At 45.7% G+C, this 23,829-nt stretch overlaps 1 protein-coding gene and 1 long non-coding RNA gene across 3 annotated transcripts in view; one reads left to right on the top strand and one right to left on the bottom strand.

Annotated features, from left to right (window-relative positions):
- Positions 1–4,044: 4,044 nt before the first annotated feature.
- Positions 4,045–23,829, bottom strand: part of Scoc (short coiled-coil protein) — a 32,866-nt gene continuing 13,081 nt past the window's right edge. Inside the window, exons 1-4 of one of the 2 annotated variants that reach the window (XM_042278673.2) lie at positions 10,268–10,401; positions 7,585–7,656; positions 7,028–7,111; positions 4,045–5,580 (exon numbers count right to left, since the gene is read on the bottom strand). In XM_042278673.2, the coding sequence (XP_042134607.2) occupies positions 5,438–5,580; positions 7,028–7,111; positions 7,585–7,606 (249 nt within the window). In that variant the 5' untranslated portion in view covers positions 7,607–7,656; positions 10,268–10,401 and the 3' untranslated portion in view covers positions 4,045–5,437. Of the gene's footprint in view, positions 5,581–7,027; positions 7,112–7,584; positions 7,657–10,267; positions 10,402–23,829 lie in introns of those variants that run through there. The other variant, XM_076571919.1, reaches the window with a different exon arrangement.
- Positions 12,511–14,722, top strand: LOC143273145 (uncharacterized). The gene is made up of 2 exons (XR_013051057.1): positions 12,511–13,032; positions 14,603–14,722. It is a non-coding gene; the product is annotated as an uncharacterized LOC143273145 (long non-coding RNA).

The raw sequence follows: 23,829 nt of genomic DNA, 5'->3' as shown, positions 1-23,829 counted from the left end.
ATTTCTCAGGCTTATTACTATCTCTTATATTAAATTAACCCATTTCTATTTCTCTATGTATTGCCACATGGCCGTGGCTTTACCGGTTCTCTGGCATCTTGCTTCTTGGGTAGCTGGCTCAAGTCTCCCCTGACTCGGCTCCTCCTCATCCTAATCCTCAGTTTGATTGTTCCACCTTGTGGGATGACTCATCCCTAAGGGGCTTGAGGGCTAGACAGCCCAAACAGGTAAAAAAGATACTTTCTGAGAGCCAGCCTGGGTCTGCCTGATGGTCTTAGCAACAGCAGCTGAAACATGATCTGGAGATGACCTGGACCAATGAGAGGCAGCCATGTCACACCAGCTGATGCATATTCATCAGACCTCCCCCCAGGGTGAGGTGGAGGGTATATAAGGCTTGCCTCTTCCCGAATAAATTGAGCTTGTTGTTTAGACATTCTCCTGGACTCTGTGTGGTTTGACTCTGTGCCTACTTGGCCCCTGCCCCCAAAGGGAACAACAACAAGGACCCTGCAACACCACCTAACCTTATCCTGCCTGGCTATTGGTCAAACAGCTTTATTATTATCCAATGAGAGTGATGCATATTCACAGCATACAAACTCTGAGACTTGGTGGTGGTCATCTTGGTTAAGACAGCATTGTTAAGTTCCTGGTGACAATCAGGGGTGGGCACTAACTCAGGTTTAACTTGAAGCACTATTGGGCAAAGTAAAGCTTGCAGCTAAAGAATTAAGAACCACTGCTCTTTGCTTCTGGCCATTAATTAATCTTAGGTCCTAAAAGTCTACTCTCACTTTTTTTCTTTTGGTTTTCTGAGATATAGTTTCTCTGTGAGGCCTGGCTGTCCTAGGACTCATTCTGTAGACCAGGCTGGCCTCGAACTCACAGAGATCCGCCTGCCTCTGTCTCCTGAGTGCTGGGATTAAAGGTGAATGCCACCACTGCCTGGCTCTACTCTCACTTTTATCCTATGAAAGAACCACATATTAAAGGGAAAGAACTGGCCAGGAATAAAGGTGAGGTGTTGGGACCTGAGGAAGGAGGTCCCCAAGTGATTTCAGCTACTTCTACATCACAAGAGTTTGTTTCTTTAAGGACAGTTCGAGAAGAAAAGTCCATCTCTGTACAAGTGACTTCACCACCTTGACACGAAAACTCACTTGGCAGCCTGCCCACCCTGACCTCCCTTTCATGTGCACTCACTCCTTATCCCATGTATCACTAATTCTCATCGATTCTGTTGCAGAAACAAACTGCCCCAAAGTGTGCCCCTATATAAATCAACATTTTATAAAATCTAAAAAGTGCCAAGTTCTAAAGCATCTGGCCCTCTAAGTTCCAAATAAAGGATTGTGGTGTACAGGATTCTACTGTAAATAGTGGGCAGCCAAATGTTGGGCAGGATGGTAGTGTCAATATTAAAGGAAGCTCTTCTTTGGGACCTGGTGGGGAGGTGCCACATCTGTCTGCTGCTGTAATGAAATACTATACAGCCTAGGTGGCTTCTAAACAATATAAAAGTAAAAACCATTTCTCACAGTCCTGGAAACAAGGCACCGTGCAGCTGGGCTCTAATGTGGGCCCTCCTCCAAGTGCTGGCTGTGGTCTTTTCCTGTGTCCTTACGCGGCAAGAGGGTTCTCCGGGGTCTATTTATAATCCACAGGTGAGAGCTCCACCTTCATCGCGTGCTTATCTCCGCAGTGTGTGTTAGGGTTTCAGTGTTTGAGGAGGCAGCACACCACTTCTCCCTCAGTCGTACCCACCGAAGAGCCAGAAAGGAGCAGAGAAAATGCTGTTCTGACGCCATTGGCAGACGGTTGCAATCGCTAAGAAAGCTCTCAGCTACTATACAGCAAAGACAGACATCAGTGAGCTGCAAGACTGGGGAGTGGAAACACACTAAGCAGAGGCATCCACACGGGAATTATTGCTAAAGTTACTGCTGTAGGCAGGCCAGGGTGGTCACCTGTGGCAGGGGAGGGATTCTCTCTGAACTGATTTGGCAGAATTCTTGCTGGAAGGCAAATGGTAAGATTAGTTGAGAACTCAGAAGGTCTGTTGGCCATTGAACCAAGGTAAGTCTGGGTCAGAAATAGACACTATGTGGTTTCCCACCTCTATTTTGTGTGTGGTGCCCAAGTGTGTTCACACGACAGTGTGTGCATGAATGTGGAAAGGCCCCAGGCCAATGTTTGGTGTCTGCCTCAGTCACTCTCCTCCTCATTTAGGGGACAGGTCTCTCACTGAACCTAGAACCCATCTATTGGCTAGACTGGCTGGCCTGAGCTCCAGGGATCCACCATCTCTGCCCCCCAGTCTCCCACCCCCAAGGCTAGGGTTATAGACATGCTGATCATGTACAGCTTTTATGAGGATGCTGGGATCCACACTCAGGTCTCCATGCTTATTCACACTTACCCTTTTTTGCTGTTTCACTATTATGGTTTACTTATTTGCCTGTTTTGAAAATACTTTCTAAAGAAAGAGAAAGAGCTGGGCAGTGGTGGCGCATGCCTTTAATCTCAACACTCAGGAGGCAGAAGCAGGTGGATCTCTGTGAGTTCAAGGCCAGCCTGGTCTACAGAGGGAGTTCCAGCACAGTCAGGACTACACAGAGAAACCCTGTCTCAAAAAAAGCCAAAAAAAGTGTGGAGTTAGATGAGTAGGGAGGTGGAGGACCTGAGGGACATGGGAGGGAAAACTGATCAAAATATATTGAAGGAGTTTTCACTTAAAGTGATAAAGATATCAAAAACAGAAAAAGGAAAAGAAAAATATTTCTCTGGTACTTGTTGCACCCAAGGGAGCCGAGCTTCACCCCATGGCTCTGCTCTGGTTACAGCCTTCCCAGAGCTGTCCTTGCATTTCAGTTGGTCCCAAGGTATCTCCTCTGTTAGGAAGTCAAGTCCTAGGGAAGAAAGCTTACAAGGCTAGAAGAGCGTTTGGCTGTCCGACACAGACCAAGAGCACACAGACCCAAGGCTCAAAGCAAGATGGTTCAAGTTAGGGTACAGCCTGACCACCTGAGCCTGGTCCCCAGAACACACGTGGTGGAAGGAGAGGACAAACTCCTGCAGACTGACCTCTGCAGTCAAACAGATGGAATCAATGTAAACTAGGTACAAGGCTTCAGGCTTGTTTGAGAAAGCTTTACTAGCAAAGGTGAGCTTGACTTAAAATAATGGGCACCAACAAGTGCACTGGTTTCACAGCCTGAGGGGTGGAGGTCGGGTGGGCATGGAATAACTTCCGAGAGGGAAACACAGGAGTTGATGAGAAAGGAAAACCTTGATCAGAGTCAGGGTCCACAGCAAGGGACTTGTCTCCAAGTAGCATTCCACAATTGCCTCAAATCTGAGGATTTATTTCTACTCCACTTTCCATACTGAGAACTTTTCCTTGGCCATGCTGTCCCATAATACTCTCTAGACCAGGGAAGAATAAGACCAGATTAAACCCAAGGACCTCAAGAGAGATCTTGGATTTTGAGCTTATGTTGAACTGGATAGGAGGTGCTGGAATACATTTCTGTGTGAGAAGTAGTTCCAGACACTTTGTCACAAAAGATCAAGCTGGGGCTGGAGCCGCTAGTGACAAGTCCTTCACCTGCTACCACGGGGATAAGCTGTAGCCCCATGTGGCCTCCCAGACAAGAAATCATTTATGGGCGGCCATGGTAGGCTTTGGGTGTAAAGAGGCCCGGGCAGAGCCCACCACACCTAGACCCCACACTCCCATGCCTTTCCTGCCAACGGAACAGTGTAACTGGTGAAGCAGAAGCCACGGGTAAAAAACCCAACCACCTGTACAGCAGAGCCGGCTGGCTGGCTAGCCTGGGAACAAGAGGGCAGGGAACCTAACCCAAACACAGCCCCTCCCCGGAACTTTAACCACAAGAGTAAGCTCCTGCACACTGTTAATAAAAGGTTACTGCTGTGGCAGTCTTGGATGCTTAAATAAGATACACTATTACACTGTGGCACTGCAAACCCTGGATGCCCACTGCACATTTACTCAGCAACTGTATCCAAACACATACAACCTCTGAAACAGCTTTTTATTAAACAGCAAAGCAGAACTCTGAACACAATTTTAAATATCTGTAAAGCAGTCACAAAAGGGTTGCAAAATATCTGCAATGTGAGGATTACATGTCCAGACAGCTAACGGCACTGATACATTGGATGATCCCACAAGTCAACACAGCCCGATCTAAGAGCCTTCAGCTGCATTAGTGGATCTTTCCTATTATAACATTTGATATCAATTCCTTTTTCAAACAGAAGCTACAAACTAATTTTTTAAAAATTGTTAAAAAGAAATGACTAAAATTCTGCAACAAAGTGTTGAGTTTACAGAAATTCTGGGAAAACAACTGAGATAAAATACTAAGGTTAACAATTATCACATATACAAAACTCTCTTATATTCATGATTCTGATACTAATATACTCTCAATTAATTTTGCAAAAGTTCATCTCCTGGGTACAAACAAACCTTGAGACCAAACTCTTACCCAGGCTCTCTGACATGTAGCTTACTTAATCCGCTCATGTCAGAATTAGTCCGCTTTCACACTGTCCCAAAAGTGCAGCTGTGAGCCAGAGCTAACACACATCTGGAGGGAAAACGTGGAGTTGGTTACTTCTGTTTGTCCAATTTCCTATTTCTGTCTTTCCTCAAGGTTTTCTATTTCTCACGTACATGTGACCGGCACTTTTATCTTTTCATACCAAATGGGCTACTGTGTGCAAAAGGGAGGTTTTAGCTTCTCAATATGACAATTTACATTTCAAAGAAAACCCTTCATTTTTTATAGCTTCAACCTATTTTCAATTGATTAAAGAGAAACCAGCAATCCTATCTTATAACTAAGTATCACAAATGGCAAGCCTTAGCTAAGAAAGTGTCTTATTTGGTTAAGTGTCAACAATTACAGTTCCGGTTACTCTGGTAGTGACATCTACTGAAGTTACTGTCAGGGAGATGGGGAGGAAGAGGCAGATGGAGGAGAGGCACACGATGGTGGACAAGGTACAGAGGCTGTGCATTCAGTACATGATTTTGGTCACTTTTTCACAACATGGTTATTTTCTTGTATATTTTACTAGTTAGGCATATGCTAAAAGACAGTGCTAAACCTATATATATATATAAGCAAATTGGCAAAACATTCATCTTCAAGTTTCTTCATAAATATCTGCAATTCTAATTATAAAGTCTCTACATTTGCACATTTTCATAGACTAACGTAATACATAGAACGTTAACTCAAGGATGTTTCCTGTTAAGCAGTTAATATTACCTAGATCTGACATTCTCTTTATAAATACTCAAGGAAGCAAAGGAAGATACTGTAACTTTTGGATCATATCCAAGCTTTAAGGAAAAAAAAAAAAGCAGCCACTCCACAGAAGAGAGGGAGGCGGGCCTTTACTTCCTTTTGCTTTTCGTGTCCGTTGTCTGGAAAACACTGGAAGCAGACATGAGGTTTTCTATGTATTGTCCAAGAACTTGATTTTCCGATTTGAGCTTCAGGTTTTCCTCCTTAACCGCATCTACTCTTGCGGAAAGATCTATATATAAAACAAAACCAAAATACAACCATCAATAAAACCATGGCAGGGATTCCACATTATGAAATCAAAGATTCATTCTGAAAAGGCTGAGACCAGGTGGAGGGTGTGGCCCAACGGTGCAGCCCTTGCCGACATGTGTGACACCCTGGATTTGGCCCCGAGCACTGCCAATAAATAAATACCACAATTCCTAAATTTTCTGTTTTTCAATTCAGATTGTGGAGGGTAAAGGCTTAAGTAAAAACAACTTACTGAGGACAAAAACGGTGACTGCTGACAGCGTTTCCCATGGGACTCAGTTGAGCATTTATGTTAACTCTTACAGAGGTTAGAAAACATTGTGTTGATAAAGTGTGCATGTCCTACCACCTGAAACTACAATGTCTTTACTGGAAATACTTAAGATTTGCAGCTTAACACAACTGGATTCCTACGCTGGGCATGAGATCCAAGCAGTAGTTAAACATTAGTTAAAAACTCAAAAGATGCAGGTCCTAATAAACAAGTGAAAACGATCTCCATTCACACATTTAACCAGTGTATAATGACCAACAGAAGCAGGTACCATCCCACAGCAACAATGAACACAGTTACATGTGGGCACATGTGCATTCGGTAACATGGGGCACCCAGGCGGATCGGGGGTAAACATTAAGCATATGCCATGCTTTGGAGAAAAAGCAAACTGGCTAAGGGTCATGAAAGCAGATGGGAAGTGTGTTTTGGAGCTAACGCTTGCTCTCAGAGGAACTGAGGAGATGGCCCACAGAGCAGGAGAACTGAAGCAGAGGGAAAGCAGCAGGCCTTGTTGGCTGCTACTGTCAAGTGAGAAGCTGGTGCTCATTCTGTGCCCCAAACAAAAAACAGTACTTAATGGCATTAAACATCAAGACACGTCGGTGTGAGTGTTAATTTTACGGAAGGTAGAAAATGAAAACCAATCTATGATCAGTTTGAATCTCTGGAGGTAATGAATGCTTCTTTCCATTTTAATAGAGCTTTCCTGAAGCAGGCTTAGTAACACACTGCCACATGGAGAGCTCTCACACTAAGCCAGCATCCTGCTGACACCTTGAAAAGGATGTGTCAGAGCAGTGACTGATCCTACCGAGGCAGATTTGTCCTTCAGTCCACCAGCCAAGGCTGTAGACAACAGAGAGAAAACCACTGAGGCCAGCAACGTGGCTCACTGGGTAAAGACACCTGCAACCCAAACCTGATGACCTGAGTTCAGTTCCAAGATCCACATGCTGGAAGGAGAGAATGCTCCCACACGTCAGCTGCTGACTTCCACAAGAGGGTCCTGGCACATAAACCCGCCCACACGTACAAATAACAGCCATTTTTTTCTTTTTACAAAATAACAAAACAAAAACCCCAACTATTCCATGGACTTTGATGCTAACCTGATGTCATTCAGGAAAACTACAAAGTGTAATCTAACCTTCAAGCGTGTGCTGGAGTTCCAACACCTGATTGATGAGCCGAGTCTTTTCTTCCAGTTCCACCTGATTCTCAGCATCCACTGCTGTAATAAAAAGTGTTCAATTTATTATTAATAAACACTGTACCAGTTTTGGCATGCAGCATTTAACATTCTGCAGAACATTTTGTAACCATTGTCTTAAGAACTGTGTATACAGAGCCTCTACTCCAGGGCAGATGGGGCATTAAGTTGAACTTTCCATACAGGTTCAGAATGGAAGCCACGGTGTGTGCTTTCTAAAGTCAACAGGAAAGCAGCTACACTTAAACCTTCTCTGTGCAGCCCTGGCTGTCCTGGAATTCTCTCTGTAGACCAGGCTGTCCTGGAACTCTCTCTGTAGACCAGGCTGGCCTCGAACTTGGAGAGCCACCTGCCTCTGCCTCCCGAGTGCTGGGACTAAAGGCGTGTGCCGTCACCACCTAAACCTTCTAAAGATTGTTTGCTCTTTCCATTGCTTAATAAAGCAAAACCATACAGAAAATAGAAGAATACACAGAAAAGAATGAAGACCTTACCATCCATGTCAGCATTCATCATCTTGGGCAACAGACTTTCAGCTCTTGAATGCACACTCTTGGATGAATGGTCTGCACCAAGAAAAAGAGACAGACATGACAGTAAGATATGAGCTTGCTTTTCAACAGACAAGGCAGTTCAAGGACGTGACCCAGAGGTAGGAAGCAAAGGATACACACAGTACAGTACTTAAAACAGAAACTCAGAGTCACTGTGGATCTTTTTACTAAGGACAATTACAAAGAGGAGGAAAGGTAAACACATACAAATCCTTCAGAGACAGAATGCCCAGTGTGCAAATGTAAAAGTGGACTCTCCGGCAGCTCTCAGGAGGAAAGAAAGCTACTGAGCATCCTTACACAGCACTACTAAAGAGCTGTCAAATTAAGCATGCTCCCCAGCAGCACAGAAAGCCCACTTTCTCGTGTTTTCTACTTCAGTTTTACAGAGATTCTCTGCACTTCAGAGAAAGTGGATTACTAGATTTTTTTCAAAATTGTTTTTAAAGTTATTCAAGCTATTATAGTATTTGAAGATCAACCAAACAAACGTATGACAATGTAAGGAAACTCCACTGCATGGTAATTTAAAAAAAAAAAATTCCTCTCCATTTAAACAACGTTCAATTTTTAAACTGACATAAAGCTGTTTTGTGTGTATTATGTCTGTGTACACAGGTATGTGCATGTCTGTGCGCACGTGTGGAGGCCAAAGGTCAACTCTGGGTGTCTCCCTTAGTCCCGTTCCACCTTATTTTTGAAGACAGATTTTGGTTGAAGCTGGAACTCACCAATTCCATTATATGGTTTTAGAGCAAGCTCAGAGGTCCCACCTCTACCTCCCAAGCCCTGGGGTAGCATACACACTGCCACGCCTGTGATTTGTGGGGTCACTGAACAGTGACACACACGTGTCACACACACACAACCTTATAGGTATTTTGTGACTTACCAGCTGCCCTGGCTCTGAAAACGACATGATTCTCTGAGATTCTCTATGTGAGCTTTAAAATCTTTTCTTTGAAAATCACAGGAAATCCTAGTGCCTGTGTATACTAGCTTGTTAGTGAATGAGAATCTGTAACCTTCTATACTTTAAATCCAGGAAGTGGAAAGGGTAGAGAGAGCAAGGCTTAGGGGATATGGCAAGCCGTAGGCCAGGATTAATTTAAACTACTGCTACATGCTCACACCGTACCTTCTAAGACCTCCTCTCAAGGATATTTAGCAGAGTGATTAAACACAGATTTGGTTGATCACTACTTAAACCCTCACTCTGTATTACAGGCTCTGAAATTTTGGTCAAGTTTAAAAATCCCAGTCACAGTGTCCTTATCCATAAAATGGAGCTAATAACTATACATCTCTTGGGTTTGTTCTGAGAATTTAATGAGTTCAAATTTGTGTACTTCGTAAGCATTTAACAGATACTAACTGCTACCCTCTCATCTCTATGCTCTTGTTTGGACCACAGAAGAAACTTTAGAAAAACCATGTGGCCAAATGCCTCATATTAGAACTCAGGGCCAAAACTGAGAGTGGCCTAATCCACATCAGGGTGGTTACCCAGTGTCAAGGCTATAGTCATGTCCAGTTTGTTTTCCCCCTGGCCATTCCACCTCAGCCCGGCTTAACGTCTCAGATGTGAGTTTGACATTTCCCTAACATCCATCCAAACTCCAGCACAAGGACTTTCTGCATCCGCAGCTGATGTCTCTCATCTGTTATCCACTCACCAGCAAGCTGATGTTCTTAGAGATTAAGAGTCCAATGCACTAAACATTTCACATACATAGTTTTATCAAAACAGAAGGAAACTGCAATTCACAGATGTGGATACTAAACCTTATAAAGGCCTTGCCTCCCGTTTCACAGCCAAGACATAATTAAGATCCTAATCTGAGATGGTCAAATGTTTTGAAAAACTCAACTCCTTTGGCATTTCCACAAACTAAACAACCAAAGATGAATTTCATCTACTTCAAGCTGTATCCACTCGAGTGTGATGTTTCTCTCTGTCCATGTTCTGCTTTGACAATATTTGGGGTCTCAAATTCTATAGGAATCGAGGAACTACGCGGTCAGTAGATCTCCAGAGAGCTAGCTGCATCCAGTTTAACCAGTGGCGCATACAGGCGCCAGGATTCCCACGCACAGCTTTGAGTCTCAGAAACAGATAACGGTTTGGGGACATCTGTCCTCGTGGCTATTACACCGTCAGAGTCTGGCAGTCTAACAGAAGAACGTGTGTTTTCTCCTTCTCAAACCTTACTCCCCAATATTTGTTCCACAGGATGCTTGAGAAAAGCTGACAAAGAAACAAACCCGGGCGCAAGCAAAGATGTCCCACCCCAGACAGGCGTGGGCCACCACCCCTGTAATCCTAGCGTTCGGGAGGCTGAGGCAGGAGGATGGCGGCGAGCTGAAAGGAAGATCGGGCTGCAGGGCGTCCTCTCCCAGCACCTGGGTCCCATGGCACCCCCACAGCGTCGCGCCCGGCACCGCCAGGCTCTTCCCACGGAGCCCGCAGCGTGCGGCCGCGAAGGCGGCTGCGCAGGGCTCGGCGGGGCGTCGGGCCTCGCGGGCCCGCGATCCAGCACCCGGGCCCCCGCCCCGTTCCCCGCCCCGCCTCGCCGGCGGGGCCCCGGCAGCCCCCGACCCCCGCTGCCCCGGGCCGCCTCACCTTGCGTCGGAGGCGCCGGGAGGGGGCGGGATGCGGAGGACGCCTCAGGCCGCGGCTCTCCGACCAACTGACAGCGGCAGCCCCGCCCTTCCCGCCCACGGAGCGTGCGCCGAGCGAGGAGGCGGCCTCCCACCAATCCTAACTCGAGATTGCACGCCTGCGCGCTGGCCGCCGGCCGCCCCGACAGGCCGCGGCGGAGCACCGGGGTCCACCTTTGCCCTAACAAAAGGGCATTGACGCCCAATCAGGACTGTTGGGCGTGTCCTGGGGAGGCAGCGACCAATCACCACGCGGGAGAGATGACGCGCCCAAGCCAGCGGCCCCCGCCGGGCGGCTTTTGTCTCGCCAGGAGCCTGGGAAGTGCAGTTCGAAGTCATTCTGGGTAAAAACAGTGTTCTGGAAATTGATAGACCCAGACTCTGGGCGACAGACATCCGATCACATTCAAGACGGAGTGAGCAGAGCAGTACAGGCTGCCGTCCCTCGTTTCCAAAAGCACATTTTCCTTTTTTTTTTTTCCTTTTAATTTCTAAAATCAGAAAATGCACGAAGCGCATACCATTAATGGGTGTTTCTCTTCCTACCTTCCCCCGCAATCCTGGCGATTTTTAAGCTTTCAGTTCGCCTGACCACTTCATGATGCCTTAGATCAGCATTCTCCTGATCTCATTCGATCTCACAGAAAACCTGAGACTCAAAGTGTGTTTCTTATTCGGCGGCCCGACTCTGAGGTGCCATGTGGTCCTCTCAAGCTAACCTCACTTTGACCACCGAGTGTATCCCGACCTGCAAAGCGTTCTTGCTTTGCCTTTAACAAAACCCGAGCTGTAGAGGCGCGTTTGCATATACATATATGTTACTTTTAATTTTCTTTTTATGTAAGATCTTATTTTTAATTGTGTGAATATGTGGCTGTGTGTGTGTGTGTGTGTGTGTGTGTGTGTGTGTGTGTGTGTGTGTGTGCAATTGCCACAGATGCCAGAAGAGAGAATCAGATCCCTGGAGTGGGGATTACAGGAGGTTGTCAACCAGCTGATGTGGATGCTGAGAACCCAGCTCAGTGTCTATGCAAGAGCAGTAAGTGCTCTTGACTGCTGACCCCCCAGGATTTTGTGAGCAGGGGTGCTATGCCCTAGACTCAAGTTCTCTACAGGAGGGACAGACAGCTCTTAACCATCTCTTCAGACCCCAAAATGATCTCTTGCCAGAAAAGAAGCATCAGTAAAGTTAAAATAACTGACGTAATTGGAATCATACAAATTATTTTCCCTACCCACTAAGAAATTAAATTTGAAATCAGTAGAAGAAAGATATTTTGAAATTCCTAAATAATTGGAAATCAAAATATACACTTCAAACAAACTGAATCACAGAGACAGTCATAAGAAAATATGTCAATTAAGTTTAAATATGAACATATCAAACGTATTTCATGTGAACAACCAACATATTTAATTAATTTTAAATGTAAACATCAAAATGTGTGGATGCAGCTGGAGGAGTGCTTGGGAACTTCTTTACTCTTACAGGCTCACTGGGAAGTCAAGGAGGGTTTCAAATCCATAATCTAAGTATTCCCTTTAAGATATTAGGAAAGAAGAACAAATTTTAAAAACAAGCAGAAAGAAAGAAGTAATCTAAAGTCAAAACCTCTTTTCCAGGTTTGCTGGCATACACCTAGGTTTGCAGTGTCCAGAAGAGGGAGGCGGAGGATTGTGAGGTGGGAACCAGCCTGGGCTGCCTAGACCCTGTTCAGGACTCCCCACCAGACTCTCATGAGAAAACCATAAACTCAACAAGGGAAAACATGAAACAGAAAGATGGCATCTTAGCTACTTTTCTATTGCTGTGACAAAACACCACAGCCAAGGCAATTTGTAGAAGGAAGGCTTTACTTGGAGCTTACAGTTCCAGCGGGATAGGCGTCCACCCCATCACAGTGGGAAGCGTGGCAGGCAGGCAGGCCACTAGAGCAGCGGCTGAGAGCTCACCCCCCACACACACACAGAGGGAAGCAGCCAGTGCTCTAAAGATGGCAAGAGGCTTTTGGAAAGTCCATCCAAAGTGGCACACCTCCTCCCAACAAGGCCACACCTCCTAATTCTTCCCAAACCTTTCTGCCAACTGGGGACCAAGAATTCAAATATATAAGCCTATGGGGGCCATTCCCATTCAGCCATCAAAGGCACGTGTGTGTGTGTGTGTGTGTGTGTGTGTGTGTGTGTTCATGTGTGTGTGTTTCCTGATGATGAACTGAAGGCTTCAGGGAAGCTAAGCATGTGTTCTACCACTGAGTTACAAAGTTTATTTTAAAGAAATGGTCAAATTTAAACTCAAGGAAAATTTATGCAGAAAGAGAGAGGAGAATATTACAAATTACCGACGTCAGGGATGAAAGCCAGGGTCTCACTGTTGGGCCAGTAGATGTTAAAGGTGATATACTATGTCAGCCTTAGCAGCAGGGTGCTGAACGTGGATGAAACTGACAGTTCTTTGAAAGAAAATGCAACACAAAAGCTCACAGGAACAGATGACATCCGGAGCCTCTGTCTCTATTTTAAATTGTCAATTATCTGTTCCCACAAAGGATATCCCAGATCCAGGAGGATCTGTGGTAACATTTTCCAAATATTTTAATAAAATTCAATTCTATACAGATTCTCCCAGGAAACAGGAAAGACCAGCCTCCCTCTAAGAGCTGACATGGAAGACACAAAGCAGAGCAGACAAAAAAGGCCTTGGCAAATGATCTGGAAATCCTGCAGGTAGACAGCCCCGGAACCCCTGGGGTTCTTGCCATGCATTCTAAGAGAGTACGGTCTAAAGCTGTAAACTCTACAAGTGCATGAAATACTAAGGATCTAGAGTAGACAAACAGTTTCGTGAAGGAACAGAGGGCACACCCTACATCACTTCAATGCCTATTTTTAAGCTAAACCATTAAGATTAATACGCTGGTACAAAGATGGTCACACAGACAAACAAAGCAGGACAGGGTCAAGAAGAAGCCCACGCATTGACTCATAGAGCCAGCTGATTTTCACAGTGGTACCAAAGGAATTTCATCAAGAGGGGCTTGTCTTCAACAGCAGTGTTGAACAACTAGATATGAATATTGGGGGATTAGCATTAACTCCGACCTCACAGCATACACAAAGTGTTAATTCAAAACAGATATAGTCTAAAATGAAAGGGTAGATTATTTTAGAAGACAGAGAAATCTTTATCAGCTTTGTATTGGCAAATACTTTTTAAGTCATAAAAAATATAAAAAATTAACTTGATAAAAACTAAAGTATTAGCTTGTTGGAAACATACCAATGGGAAAATGGAAATGGAAGCTCACAGATTTGAAAATATTTGTATCTATCATTTAACATACAGCTGAGTTCACAATGGAAAAAAGCCCAAAACACAGCTGTTATACAGACATGTGTTATATGAGGAAGAAATGATACTGAATCAAATCCAGAAGTTCCAAGACCATTGTTATCAGGGTCTAAAGAGCTGGCTGAGCAATTAGAAGGACTGGCTGCTCTTGCAGAGGACCCAGGTTCAGTTCCCAGCACCCACATGGAGGTTCACAACTATGTACGATTCTAGCTCCAGGGGATCCAGTACTAGCTCCTATCCTCCATGGGCATTTCATGCAGGTGGTGTACATACATACATGCATATATGTAGTCATATACAAAAATAATTAAGGGGCTGAGGAGATGGCTCAGAGGTTAAGAGCATTGGCTGCTCTTCCAGAGATCCTGAGTTCAAGTCCCAGCAACTACTTGGTGGCTCACAACCATCTATAATGAGATCTGGCGCCCTCTTTATGTAGGCAGAACTCTGTATACATAATAAATAAATATTTTTAAAAACTAATTAATTTTTTTAATCACCTTGACCTTCCAGCATGATACAGTCTTACAATGCCCACAAAGACTTGCCGTAAGTAGAGGGATCCTAACCACGCTGGATGTTTTAAACTGAAATATGCTAGAGGGAGGCATTTTGGTGCTTTTAAGTGCAGCCAGGTGTGTCCCCTGATACTTTAAACTCATGAGTTCCCAAACCATGCTCACGTTTTCTTTTTTGCTAATTCTTTTTTTCTCTTGCAAGGTTAGTGAATTCACAGGAGAGTGAGCTCTGTCTTGAATTCAGTGACTGAAGACTGTATACTGCCTACTGAAACTTGGTTTTAAAACTAGACTTAATAGTATATTCTGGAATAGAGCACTAGGCTTAGCAGTGAGCCATATTGCCATTCGGTGAATTAAGTTAGTTATGTGTACTTCTCTCGAGTTTGGCTAATTTGATGAGTCATCTTCATTTATTTTTCAGAGCAAGTATAATGGTTGCCACTGTATTTTTTTGGAGAGCTTTTCAAAGGATTAAAGATTTCAAGATCTACCTGGCATTAAACTTTGAACCTTAGTGGGGGAAAAAAGAAAATAATATGTAGTTATGTTGATTTTTTCCTCACAAGTGTTTTCTAATCAGATTTTCTTCCAAATTAGTTTATACCTCTATCTGTATAAGAAACACAACATGTTTCTTTATAATGTAAAATATAAAATAATGTAATCGTGGTGATATAATGTGTACCCTAATAAAATTTGCCTAAAGATCAGAGAACAGAACAAGCCACTAGATTAAACACAGAGGCCAAGCAGTGGTGGCATACACCTTTAATCCTAGCACTTAGGAGGCAGAGATCTGTCTGGATCTCTGTGAGTTCAAAGCCATCCCGGACTACATTAGATTGACTCAGTCTAGGAGAGAAAACAGAGCCAGGCAGTGATGGCACACACCTTTAACCCCAGTACTGGGAAGCACACACGCCTTTAATCCCAGGAATTGAATGATGGGCAGAGAAAGGTATATAAGGCCTAAGGAGACAGGCTTTTTGGCTGAGGAAGCTCATTCGGCTAGAGGCTTTTCAGGATGAGGAGTCCTAGAGGAAAGAGATGTCTGTGGCTTGTTCCTTTGTCTGTCTGATCTTTCAGCATTTACCCCAATATCTGGTTTGGGTTTTTTATTAAAAGACCTATTAGAAATTTGTGTTACACATAATTAGCCCTTCATTTGCAGATGTGGCTGCTTAGGACAAAGCCAAATTCATTAATTATTTCAAAGGCTAATTTATTATTGCAAAAGTGTCAGTGTTGGTATGCAAATAGATGATTTGGAAAAACCTAATAAACAGTGCAACAAAGCTGCTATGGTGTTGTATGCCTATAATTCCACAGAGGGAGGCAAAAGAAGAAGCTGGCTCCAAGTTCAAGTCCAGCCTGGGCTATGGAGTAGGGTCCAGGCCAACCTGGAAGCCTGAGTATATTTCTTCAGCAGGTTATCTTCCACTGTTCACAATTTCATGACTGGGTAATTCTCACAATTACACATGCACATCAATATACATCATGAATCATTTCAGAAGGGTAACACATTCCACTGAGTTTTGTAGAAATAATCTGGCTTTAAAGTCAAGATGAATCATTTGAGTATAGTAGCACTAAGAAAATTCTGGGTGTTCTGTTTGTTTTGTTGGTGGCGCACACCTTTAATCCCAGCACTCAGGAGGCAGAGGCAGTCGGATCTCTGTGAGTTTGAGGCTAGGCTGGTCTACATAGTGAATTCCAGCACCGTCAGGGCTATACAGAGAAACTCTGTCTCTAAAGAAAAAAAAAGGAAAATAAATTTCTGGGTTTTAGTAAGTATAAACTGTGGCCAGGTGGTGGTGGCATATGCCTTTTATCCCAGCACTGGGGAGACAAAAGCAGGCGAATTTCTGAGTTTGAGGCTAGCCTGGTCTATGGAGCGAAGGAGTTCCAGGAAGGCCAAGGCTGCACAGAGAAACCTTGTCTCAAAAACCAAACAAAAAGTAGGAAGCGATGCTTTGAAGAGCACAGAGAAGCCGGAATTTTGTAACAGAATGGTCCCCAGAGGGCAGCAAAGCTCTAAAATGCTACGTTGTTAAAGAGTTTTCTTCAAATTGCTCTAATTCTAGTAGTTGTCTGTTATCCGGGTAACCCTTTAGGATAAAAGGGGTCCGTTTGGGGGGCTTCCCCATTTTCTGTCAGGATCTGGGGTCTTAAAGCACTTGCAAGCTGATGCATATCTTGTTTTAAGGATGCTGACGGATAGTGAAATGCCTGGGTCAGTCACAACCTCCATCACTCACACCCACCCCTGCATGTGCTGATAGATGTCGTGAGATGCCTGGGTCAGAGTCTCAGCCTCCACCACTCACACCCACCCCTGCATGTGCTGACAGACAGTGAGATGCCCGGGTCAGAGTCTCAGCCTCCATCACTCACACCTCACCCCTGCATGTGCTGACAGTGAGATGCCTGGGTCAGAGTCTCAGCCTCCACCACTCACACCTCACCCCTGCATATGCTGACAGTGAGATGCCTAGGTCAGAGTCTCAGCCTCCACCACTCACACCTCACCCCTGCATATGCTAACAGACAGTGAGATGCCCAGGTCAGAGTCTCAGCCTCCACCACTCACACCCACCCCTGCATGTGCTGACAGTGAGATGCCCGGGTCAGAGTCTCAGCCTCCACCACTCACACCCACCCCTGCATGTGCTGACAGTGAGATGCCCGGGTCAGAGTCTCAGCCTCCAATGCTCACACCTCACCCCTGCATGTGCTGACAGTGAGATGCCTGGGTCAGAGTCTCAGCCTCTACCACTCACACCTCACCCCTGCATGTGCTGACAGTGAGATGCCTGGGTCAGAGTCTCAGCCTCTACCACTCACACCTCACCCCTGCATATGCTGACAGACAGTGAGATGCCTGGGTCAGAGTCTCAGCCTCCACCACTCACACCTCACCCCTGCATGAACTTCATTCTGTGTTGCTTTTCCCGGAGTCTCAGAGTGTGGGAAGGCTGCAGTAGTGTCTACATATGCAACATGTTGTGGTGCAGGGGCAGAGCACTGAGCCTGGAAATCTATGGCTTCTACAGAAAGTGAAGGAAGCTTTTCCTGGACCAGGCCTGGTATTACCTGGGCACTGAACGGTGCTCCAGAAACAATCCATCCAATCCAGGAAAGTGGTTCATACTCTTGGCATGCCCACAGAAAATACAGTGACCCCCTCCCCAGGGTCCATGGCAGCAGCTCTCTCAGGAACCTCCGACCCAAATTGTCTTCACTTCTGTGGCAAATTCCTGTTTCCCACCTCCCCACCCCACTATATAAATATCTCTAGGAAAATATCTCCAAATGTCTCAGAAAGCCCGGGTGGGTTCCTTCGTGTTCAAAGGGAAGAAAAGTCCACTAGCTGGAGGATGAAAGTCTCAGCAGTGGTCGGAACACTTGAGGAACGTCTGCGGTACAGATCAGGGCATTTGTGGCTCACACCAGAGCTTTCTGTTTCACCATTTAACCTCACTTCTCCACAGTTCCCAGTAAGAACGAGGGCTGGGGAGAGAGCTCGGGTGAGTACTCACTGTGGAGCTGAGCACTTTTAATTCCCTTGTTAGGGAGGTAAAGACGACCAAATCTCCCAGGTTTGCTGGTCAGTCTAACTGAACCGATGAGTCCCAGCCAGTGAGAGACCCTGTCTCAAAAACACCAGGTAGGGTAGGCATCCTGAGGAATGACTCCCAAGGCTGACCTGTGGCCTCTACAAGCACATGTGCATTTGCACCAACACACACACACACACACACACACACACACACACACACACACACACTCACACACACACACACATACACACATACATACTTACACATACACACACACATACACACACTGGGTGGGGGGGGAGTAAAAAAAAACCTACATGTGATTTTTTTTTTTAAATAATTGGAAGACGGGGGCTGGAGAGATGGCTCAGAGGTTAAGAGCACTGACTGCTCTTCCAGAGGTCCTGAGTTCAATTCCCAGCAACCACATGGTGGCTCACAACCATCTGTAACGAGACCTGATGCCCTCTTCTGGCCTGCAGTCACATTTGCTGTATACATATTAAATAAATAAATCTTTAAAAAAAATAATAATTGACTAAATTGCTAATTTCTAGGAAAATTACATTCGTCATAGGGAGGCAGGGCCAGGCCCCCTCTGCTTATCCCGACAAAGGCAGAAGGTTCTGGAAAGCCACTAGGAGGCCGAGGCTGGTCTAATAGCCAGTGGCAACTAGTTTAAGTCAGTTCAAGGGACCTTAAGCTATGGGAAAATCATTCCTGACGTTATACGCAGAACCAGGTGTGTCTCTGATTCATCCCCGACAACATCCATGAACTCTGGGTTTTCCTGTGACAACGTGACGTAGACTACAAAGAAGCTCTCCCTGGGAAGAACTTAACACATTTCCAGGGCACACTGGAGCTCCCTCGTTTATTCACAGATGTCAAAGGACATCTGCGTGAATCTTTTTGTTCCCGCTGTTCATTTCTTCGGCACACTGTCTTTCCATCCAAAGAGTTTTGTGCCAAAATAAATGTTAATAGGTATTTCCTAACAGACCTCAAAGGCCACCATCCAATCAGCATTTTAACATTTCGTGTAAATGTCTTTGTGGTGTGAAAGGCCTCTAATGTCCCCTTAATATCACATTAGAGAATGATATCCCTGGCCCCAGGCAGCCACATGCCATAATCCCATGGAGAGATGCAGATTCAGGACCAGCATGGACCGATTGCAAGACCCTGTCTTACAAGAAGCTCGTTGGTCTTTGCTGTGCGTAGGGTTTGACTACAGAAACAGAATCCTGTGTGTCAGCAGGGAAGATGAGATAAATGAACAGGAGGGAAAGGTTCTGGCTTGCACGAGTACCGACTGGAGCTGAGTGGAAATCCCCTGCATTTGATTTCTTATATTCCTTGAGGGCAGCAACCGTGTTCTGTCCACAAATGGAGGACTGCCCAGCACCGTGCCTAGATGCAGGTCCCTAAACTCTGGCTGCTGGATAGTCTGCCGTGGGGTCTTCACTCTTCTGTGTTGACAGAGAGTTGTGCTTGCCATAAGAAGACAGCACTCGGTGGCCATAGTGTCTTTCCACCTCAGAGTTCAAACTGCTTCCACCAAGTATTTCACTGCTTCTCATCACATCTGGCGGAGAGGCAGAGAGCTCCAGCGGTGAGGTGGCTCTGAGGTGGTGGCTCTCCACACATCATAGAGCAATCTTGGAACATCACCGGGAGTGACAACCAGCAGCACTTCCTCATAATGTACGTTTCTGACAACTGTGAGAAGATAAACTCCATGAATGGAAGACCCTATGATCTCCACGTGGGGGCCCCAGTGAGCAGAATTTAGAGAAGGCGGCTCATTTGTCTTCTTGAGATGGTAAACTAGTGACCTCTAGTGATGAAACTAATTCAAAGTAAGTTTCTCCTTCATACAGAAGAAAATTCACTTACTGCTTCATAATGTATTATATCCTTGGTGACATTTTCTGCTTCTTAAATGACCTTACCAATGCACAGTGATTTGTATCTCTTCGTACTCAAAAAACATGGTTTTGACATTTCTTATAGAGCATCTTAGCTGAAGAGTTGTCAAAAAGATTTGTAGGGTTTGGGTTTTGTGTTTCTTTCGTCCTGTGTAGAGAAGGTCAGAGGAATAAAGTCCCTGACTTCCCCTGCAGGATTGATGCTGAAATACTTCAGGGTCCAACCATTCTTCCACTGTGGCTCCCACTGGCCAGCCACTGTAAGCTGCTTGCTGAAGAGAAATGACCTTACTTAACACATTGCCACTGTCCTTCCCTGGTGACCATTGTATGTGGGAATAGAGCACAAATCTGTTTCCCTAACTCACATAGCCTCTGGCAGACAGACTGGCATTCTTCTGGACTGAGCCGGAAGGACTGTGTACGCCTGTGGGTCTGCACCCATGACCCCCTCTTGAGCCTGCACGTGACATCACAGTAGCAGAGACTTCAAAAGGAGGGTGTTTGAAGAGGCCAAGTGTATTCGAATTTGGAAGGATGTAAACAGCCTTTTCAGCATGTCCAGAGGACCAACCAACTAAATAAATGGACAGTAAACTCCTTGGACCTCCCAAGCATTGTGGCCTGTATTCCTTCCCCTTTGAATCTGAACAGGTTTGGGTTACTTCCTCCCATGGACTTGCTCTGGGGGAAACTCATAACCAAGAAGAAAGAACTGCCCAGAGGCCATTGTCCTGAAAAGGCCATATTTGGGGGCTCTGATTGACAGCTCAACAATCAGGCAACATCAGCATCCAATCCTGGCTGTATATAGGCCATCATGGATGCCCATCTAGCTTCAGATGACTATAGCCAGGACTCCAGGCATCCAAGAGACCCACAAGGGAATGGCCAGCTAACCAGCTCCCAGATCTCAGAACACCATTAACAATGGTGTTGCTTTATATCAGTATGGGAACCCATGCTATTATACATACAGTAGTATGTTGCTACACGAAAGTGGTATTCAGGACAAAAAAGGTTTATTTATTAAGGAAATTTCTCTCGTTCTGTAAGTATACCAAATGAAAATGCAGAATAAAGTACCTCTCTCAAACACTAGCATAATCTGTTGATCTAATCGTAGGCAATAATAGCTGTTAATATAAGAAATCGCAGTGGTCTGGATGAGCAGACACTGTAAGTGAAATGAGTATGTCATCCCTCCTAAGATGGGCTCATCACTTTAAGGGGGGGGGGGAAGGGGCTTCATGCAGCTTCTAAAGCGGGTTTTGTGCATAGCCATCATATCCTTTTCAACCAGCTTTCACCAGACAAATCGCAAAGACAGGAAAAGATTCGAGTGACTTGGTCATTGCCAGAGGGTGCTGTGTAACCAGAACCCTCCTTGGCTCCACAAGAGGGCTGACACCATTGCCTCCCGCTGATCCCACTGAAGGGCTTACTTCGCACCTGTGCTGGAGAGGGACTGGAGGCCGCTGGGGGTGAAGCATGCCATGCAATTTGTTGTCAACTGGTTGGGGGAACTGACGTTTGGAAGGGTTGAGTAACTTCCCAACATTAGTCTCCACAGCTAGCTGAAGCAGGATTTGCTCCCAAGGACTTCAGCTCCAGCCCTTGTAAGTATTATCTTACTCAGTGACTTTCCCGGGAAAGGCATAGCCCGTAACCAAAGGTTGGGCGATGGAAACATTACTCACAGAGTGATGTAACTGCCTAAAGGATTTAGTTGCCATGATTTAAGCCAGCACTTTAAAAAAAAATAAAGTTAAAACTCTCTCTCAAAATGACTGCTCTCAGATTAGTCAAGTGTTCCCTTATCCCTTAGACCAGATACCATCAATACTTTAGGATACCTGTGGTCTCGACAGATATCCTACATGTCAGATATTTACATTATGATTCATAACACTAGCAAAATAACAGTTATGAAGTAGTTAGAAATAATGTTATGGTTGGGGGTCACCACAACAGGAGGAGCTGTACTGAAGGTTGCAGCATTGGGAAGGCTGAGAACCACTGTCTTAGGATGTGTTCAGCAAGCATGCCTGACAGACAGAATGGTGGGGTCAGGAGTTATACTCATTCCTTTTCCCTCTGCTATGACCACATACTTGATAAGAAACAACTTATGATAACAAGAGTTTATTTCAGCTTTCAGTTCAAGGGGAAGCCCATCAAGGTGAGGCGGGTGAGGCAGCTGATCCCATTATATCCTTAGAGAGTGAACAGGGAGTGGGGCTAGACTATGAAACCCCCAGACCCAGCCTTAGTGATCCTGAGCCACTTCCAGCCAGGACCCACCTCTTAACGGTTGCACAATGGTCCAAAACAGCACCGCAGCTGGAGACCAAGGGTTCGAACACACGAGCCTGAGGAAGCAATTTCACATCCAAACCCCAACAGGTATGAAATCCCCTAAGAGGAGGGCTGAGGGCCCATGGCGGGAGTGGAGAGAGGATGTGGAGACAAGGCCCCAGAGAGCAGCTGAGAGAGTCTAAGGGGCTCGGCAAAAGCCAAGGAGAGTGGCCAGTCCTCTGCGGAATGAGGGGTGGGGCTGAGGCAGTTTCCACACTTACAGTGCTTTACTCACCAGTCTCCATCAGGGGGAGACCAAACGGGGTGAAATACTGTCCTTAAAAGAAATGCAGGCCAAGCCTGAGACATGGCCATCAGGTCCAATGCCCTGAGTTCAATCCTGGGAGACCCACATGGTGGGAGAAGTGACTTCCAAAAGTTTTACTCTGTCCTCCACACATGTGCCACATGTGCACACACACACACACACACACACACACACACACACACAGACTTGTACATGTGCACACGCACATAAAAATAAATAGTATGTGTTAAAACATGTAGAAGAAGGTCTAGGGAAAGCAAGCAAAATGACAACTCACTTCTACACCACAACTTTCTCCGAGTCACAGTATCTGATATGAAGATGTTAAAGTCATAATCTTGACAAGAGTCCTGTTTTTGATCCATGTTGTAATGGTTTGTATGTAGTGTTCCCCTGAAAGGCTCTTGTGCTGAAGGCTTGGTCCCCAGCTGGCAGATCCAATCAATAAACAGTGATCAAGTCATGAGGGCTCTGACGTCATCATTAGATTAGGCCGTTAGGGTTCTAAACTTGAAGGCAGTCTTAGGACAGGCACCTGACTGGGACAATTGGGCCACTGGGGTTGAGCTCTGACGGATGTCCGCTTGTCTTGCCAGCTGCTTCCACAACAACGTGGTGAGCACTGACCTGGTGGCTCCGCTTTGCCACAGGCCCAAAAGCAATGGAGGCAGCTGACAGTAGATGGAGATCTCTGAACTGTGACTCTAACTGAATCTTTCTTCTTCAGACTTTACCATGTGACAGCGTTGGGTTGTAACCCCCTAATTTCTGAGGGGAATTAAGATGACACTGTGGGCAGTCCAGCCACCCAACCTTCTTCCTCCACTCTAGGCCTGAGGCTCAAACCAGATATCCTAAATTTACCTGCTGTTCTCAAGGGCCTGGTACAAAGGAAGCTTATTAAATATCTGTTAAGTGAGTGCCTGAATAAAGGACTACTGGACTGGTCCTGTTTACCACCCTGCCTTCTCCTTGCCAGAGAGAAACCTGGAGGCTAACCTACAGAGATGCAAATAAAAGATCTGAATAGTTCAGGACAGTGGGGTTAGAATCACTACACACTTCTTCAAAATACTGTCTTAAAATTATAAAACATTATTATATACATGAAAATCACATTTAAAAAATTAAAGAGGTAGAGAGCGGAGGCAGTGGCGGCGGTGGCGTCGCCGGGACCGGCGGCGGCGGAGACAAGTAGACACAGGTAGGCCTGTGGCAGCGGCCCGTGGAGGTAGACGGGCCCAGCGGCGCCCCGCTGAGGTAAACAGGCCCGGCAGCAGCGGCCTACAGGGACATTCAGTCCCGGCGGCAGCCTGCAGAGACATTCAGGCCCGGTGGCGGCCCCCAGAGGCAGACAGACCCAGCAGCAGCTGACAGGGACATACAGGCCCGGCAGCGGACCACAAAGGTAGACAGGCCCAGGGACGGAGACAAGCAGACACAGCTTGGAACAGGGACGCCCCTAAACCCAACATCTGGGGAGAAGCTATCTCCGTGGGTCAGAACCAGAACGAATCTGAACACTCCT

Source organism: Peromyscus maniculatus, chromosome 5 (assembly GCF_049852395.1).
Source record: "Peromyscus maniculatus bairdii isolate BWxNUB_F1_BW_parent chromosome 5, HU_Pman_BW_mat_3.1, whole genome shotgun sequence".
In the NCBI taxonomy this organism is placed as follows: domain Eukaryota; kingdom Metazoa; phylum Chordata; class Mammalia; order Rodentia; family Cricetidae; genus Peromyscus; species Peromyscus maniculatus.
Note: the sequence above shows the minus strand (reverse complement) of the source record. Positions and strands in the feature narration are given on the sequence as shown.